The 5,370-nt window shown below is 31.9% G+C and overlaps 1 protein-coding gene across 1 annotated transcript; it reads right to left on the reverse strand.

Annotated features, from left to right (window-relative positions):
* Positions 1-363: 363 nt before the first annotated feature.
* On the reverse strand, positions 364-3,682 carry LOC145043406 (WD repeat-containing protein ATCSA-1-like). The gene is made up of 9 exons (XM_078992040.1): positions 3,338-3,682; positions 2,561-2,821; positions 2,317-2,476; positions 2,039-2,214; positions 1,690-1,933; positions 1,448-1,602; positions 1,123-1,212; positions 864-935; positions 364-566 (listed from the first exon to the last, which is right to left on the reverse strand). The coding sequence occupies exons 1-9, from the start codon at positions 3,485-3,487 to the stop codon at positions 504-506; spliced, it is 1,371 nt and encodes a 456-aa protein (XP_078848166.1). The 5' UTR covers positions 3,488-3,682; the 3' UTR covers positions 364-503.
* Between the last annotated feature and the right edge of the window lie 1,688 nt (positions 3,683-5,370).

Consider the following 5,370-nt stretch of genomic DNA (forward strand, 5'->3'; position numbering starts at 1 on the left):
CATTAAAATTCACAAAATCTTTTATTAACTGATAAGAGTCCAACCTTCATACAAAAACATACGATTTCCAGCATTTACTCCTTGTTAAAAATACTAGATTATCATTTTAATCCTAGCATGTCTTACAAAGTTTAAAATTCTAATCCACCAAAACATCCTTCAAACCAAACACTCTCAAGTTAATTTTTTATTCGATCTTAAAAGTTTCAAACTGAAGTAAAACATTTCTCAACAATTCAAGAACAAGTCCTTTTCTAACGTATTAAAATATAGCAAAAGTCAGTCTTACATGACATAGACATTAATTAATATCCCGCGTATGAGGAGTTGCTATTTTAGGAAAAATTGTTATGCCACCAGCTATACAATAAAATTATACATGTAAATATATGTAAGAGGAAAGTTCAACAAAGTGTAGCTTTTGTGTACTGAGTCACCCCTTTTAGAATTTTAAACAAATACATGACAAGCCAACACGCTTAATTGTATATATACAAGATTAGTCAGTCACTCCAGTTATCCTCATCAAGTGCAGGAGGCTTCCCTGTTCTTCCATCCCATTCATCCTGAGTGTCATTAAATTGTATCATTAAAAGTACAAAAATAAATTGTAATTTAACTTAAATCATGATACTTCAAAATTTGCATCGAGTGAAAAAAAAAAAAAAAAAAACACCCTCTGGCAAATGAAAATTAACAAAATGGAAGGAATCACGTTCCTGAATGGTCCGTTCCATTCTATAGAGCAAAAACAAGAATGTGTTTTTCATTCCAATGGAATAAACCATTCCATTCCATTCCTTTCCTGATTCCATCGTACCAAAGGAGGGAGGGGGTATTAAGGATAAGAGGTAGTGGCATACCACATCTTGAGAAATCAACTTTGGAGGAGACCAGATAAGGATTTGTCTGTCATTTCCACCTGTAAATAGTTCCTGTAAAGAGACCACACAGATTAACATTTTAATTTTAATAAATAAATAAATACATAACCATATCTAAAATACTTGGCCTAGTTGAATGAAAAGTATTTTAATTAACACAAGCAATTCTAGAAACAAATACTTCAGTAGACAATCTTGCCTGCTGACGTGGCGTCAGAGAGAGGAGAGAGAAGTATACCTGATCATAGGCATTATAGCAACAGCAATTTACATGCTCATAGTGTCCTTGAAGTGTCATACTAGTCTTCCCTGACCACAGATCAAATGCCTAAAAGCATCCAGCAAACATATTTATAAACAAAAAAAATATATCTAAATCGATTTTCTTGACTACTCTTCAAGATATTTAAGGCTGCGTTTGTTACATGAGAGAACCTTTATAGGGCTATTTCTAACGATAAGGATCTTTTTGCACTGACAACGGATATAGTAGGAGAAAATGTTATTATTATTATTATTATTATTTTTTGTGTAAGAAATGGGTGTTAGTTAAAGTGACGTACTTTGAGAGATGTCATGCATGGAACAAAGACAAGGGCAGAATCCTGAGTGACAGCCAACTGTATGGGTTTAGTAGTTTGCAATCGCGTAATCTCAAAGTGCACAAGTGTATTGCACCCAGACTCAATGTCCCACAATCTTAACCTTGAATCAGACCCTAAAACATATTCATTCCAAAATATTTTTCTTATCAAACCCAACTCTACTTTACCCATTAATTTTTTTTTTTAAAAAAGAAAAAAACCTGCACTAAGAAGATACATGCCATCTTCTGTGGCTTTGAGGCCCATAACAGCACCATAATGAGCTGTAGCGCGATCCTGGCTGGACAACAACCCTGGATGGAGTCTCTGTTTTTGCTTCCCCTGCCGGAGAATCCTACTGCCGCCAGAGTGTTTTGAACCGCTGCTGGAGGTGGCTTTTTTCTGTGGTGGTCGAGTCTTGGAAGATGATGTTTGACCAGGTGAAAAGGATCTAGATGTTGTCACCTGACCAAAATCAAAAACAGATTAAAAAATGTGACTTTATCTTGTAAATAAAGATGTGTAACTTTCAACTTTTATTGAAAAACACATAGATGAAAGAAGCGAAACCTTAGTGGTGGACCTCTCAAGTAGAGGTGGACGCCTTCCAAGCTGAGAGTGAGATTGATCTAAAACAGAGAAACATCCTGCACGTCTAATATCCCAAAACCTTATTGCCCCATCACAACCTCCAGTCATCAAAACCCACTCACTACAAGCAGACCACTCCACTGCCATCACGCCATCTGTCATCACCACCAATCTTTAATTTCATACCCTTTTACAAATAATTCGAATAAAGATTCTTTAACAGAAGTATTCATATGTCTACAACACCATTAGCATACCACGATGACCCGACAATGTGTGAGAAAATGCCCCTGAAGCCATATCACAAAGCCGAACCTGAACATCTTCAGTTGCAGCAGCTATAAGCATGTGAGATGTGGCTAATGAAGACATGGCTGTCCTATAAACCTTTCCTGGCATCTTAAAATCCATCACCACCTATCGAAAACGAAAAAGAAAAAAATCAATTTGAAATCAAAACAGAGTTGTGTGAGTAAGAGAAAGAATCATGTATGTTTTCACCTGTGAGGTATTGGTATCCCAGACATTGATGTGGTGATCGAATGAGCCTGTGATAAAAAGACCTGTATCGATTGGATACCATATGGCTGTGGATATGGCGTATTTGTGACCATTTTGGTGCTGCTTATCGACATGGAGTATGGGCTTATGCTTAGCAATCAAACCACCTCCTTCATAGTCGGTTGTATGTTGGATGTCATAGACAGAAAGTGATGCATCAGATGCTCCAGATAACAAATATCTTCCCTCTGTCAAATCAACCTGATTTAATGATCAAACATACTGTTCGCTATAACATCTAATCTAATATGGAATGTAATGTACAGAAGAATTTAATATATGACCTTCATTAGCCACTTGCTACAAAGCACAATTTGATGTGACAACAAGAGATGAAAAGTTGTATTCTAGTTCTAAATGATACTCCATTGCCTAAAAGCCACAGCTGCACTTAGTTTTTAACTATATACAAAGGTTTATTCCATTTCCAACATCTATACATGTTTCAAGGGTTTCAGTTCAGTTAGTAATTCACCACATCCTTGGATTTTTCACAAAACGATAATGATTAGGTATGCTGAGTAAGTAGCGGTGGCACACTAGCAGGTGAGAGGCAATATTGAATATACATATTATAGTTCCATACGAGTAATATGTGTTTATCATGACATATATAGCTTTTTCTTTGATTTTAAGTAAGAAATTCACTTCTGGAAAGACGGAATAAAACAAAAGATTCAAATAACTAGAAGTGAAGTATAAGAGAAAGATAAACACCTGAAGCGAATTAATGGCGCCACGGTGAGGAGAGACAATCTCTTTGTGATTGGAGAGTTGAAGAGATGATGCTCTGTTCGATCGAATACGACTGATGAAAGAATTAGGGCGTAGTTTTCCCGATTGTCTATCTCCGATCTCCTTCCACATTCTCCTCGCATCTTCTTCTTCCTATTACCCCAATCGAATTTCTGTTTAAATCAACAATTCCCCTTTGATACGTGTTCTAAATTCCAGAGATTGAAATGAAGGATATTGGTGCTAATTGTGCAAGCGTGAGGGAGTAACGTGAGAGAGGGGTTTGCAGCTGAAGAAGATGATTATTTGATTATGTTCGACCGAAATGGGCCGAAATATCCATGGACCTCAGATGGAGCCTACTATTCATCTCCTTTTCTATCCTGATGTTAGAATAAATTACACAAATTGTCGTTAAAGGTAGGGGGATAATTTGTGTTAGTTCTATAACTCTTTTTTTAAGTCCAATAGTGTTAAGCATATGTTTTTGTTGCTTATTTAGTCACTAATGTAAGATTCGTGTATTATACAAGTTGATTTAAAAAAGATTAAATTAATGTATAATTTTAAAATAAGAAAGGAATAAACATATTTATTATAATTTAATATCAAATATATGATATATAATATTTTACATACCAAAAATTAACAAGTAGATAATTTTTATTTCAAAAATATCACAAAATTTTTATTTCAAAAATATCACAAAAATTGAAACAAACCAAAAATTAACAAATAGATAATTTTTATTTCAAAAATATCACAAAATTTTTATTTCAAAAATATCACAAAAATTGAAACAAACCAAAAATTAACAAGTAAATAATTTTTATTTCAAAAATATCATAAAATGATAAGTGTCAAAATTCATGAGAGATTGACATGTAGCAAAAAAAATCATTTATTAAGAAAGATTACATAACATAAAAGAACTACTGTGCCTTTAATAATTTTTTTTAACCTTTGCATTATTTATTAATGTTTTTGTTAAGTGTATCACCGCCTCTCCCATCTCCCTTCAATCCATCGGTGGTGGTGTGGGTTTAGAGGAGAAGTGTAGCACCCGTAAATTTAGATTACCCATAATAAGTAATAATTATTAAAATTAAATTGTTGATTAGGATAATCATTCAAATCGTCCGTAAGTTGTAAAAATAAGTACGCCAAAACATATATATATATATATATATATATATATATATATATATATATATATATATATATATATATATATATATATATATATATAAAAGTTCAATTGAGAAAATAAAAAAGATTAAGAATAAGGGAATCATTATCAGCCACTCATTTATTTTTGCTGCAAAAATCTTTATCGTATAGGCAGAAATGTGAAAGAAATACATGTGTGTTTTCCAACAAAACATGTTTCCTTAAACTATGTTAATCATTACCTTAATATATACAAAAACATAGTTTTTTTCGTTTTTTTAAGGAGTTATTTTTATCGAAAAATGATTTTAAATATATCAAAATTCATAATTTTTTATTCTTTAAAAATAGACATAAATACTGATATAATTTTAAAATAATATAATTTTTTTATTTTTTTTTATAGTTTCAGCTATCATTATTCATAAGTGAATAAAAATGCATCAAAATTTTACTATAGTACATTCGTTATTCACTTATGAATAAAAAATATGATTAATTTTTTTTTTTTACAATTTAAGTATCATTCATATATGAATATTGTTGGATTAGTGTCTAAGTCCATAACTAATTTGGTATGTACTTGACCCAATTATGAGCATGGTCATTTTGGGTTGCCTTCACCATAACAACTTGTAAAATGAATTAGAGAGAGAGAGAGAGAGAGAGAGAGAAGATCAATTATGATTTATTAATATATTGTAAGAATAATATATTAAAGGAGAAATCATATTGTTTAATTAATATTAGTCAAGAATTAATTAAGAATTAATTTTATTGCTAAAAGAGATTAATTAAACTTAAGGGGACTGGAATTGTAATTATAAGATAATTGTAATTGGGTT

The sequence above is a fragment of the Lactuca saligna genome, chromosome 4, assembly GCF_052625555.1.
Source record: "Lactuca saligna cultivar CGN05327 chromosome 4, ASM5262555v1, whole genome shotgun sequence".
Taxonomy (NCBI): Eukaryota; Viridiplantae; Streptophyta; class Magnoliopsida; order Asterales; family Asteraceae; genus Lactuca; species Lactuca saligna.

Bases quoted from the DNA above. Each gene is read 5' to 3' on its own strand.
- LOC145043406 (XM_078992040.1), bottom strand. From the start codon at position 3,487: ATGTGGAAGGAGATCGGAGATAGACAATCGGGAAAACTACGCCCTAAT. The intron at 1,213-1,447 runs GTACGTCACTTT...GGATGCTTTTAG, and splicing joins CATGCATGACATCTCTCAAA to GCATTTGATCTGTGGTCAGG. The intron at 567-863 runs GTATGCCACTAC...AATGACACTCAG, and splicing joins AGTTGATTTCTCAAGATGTG to GATGAATGGGATGGAAGAAC.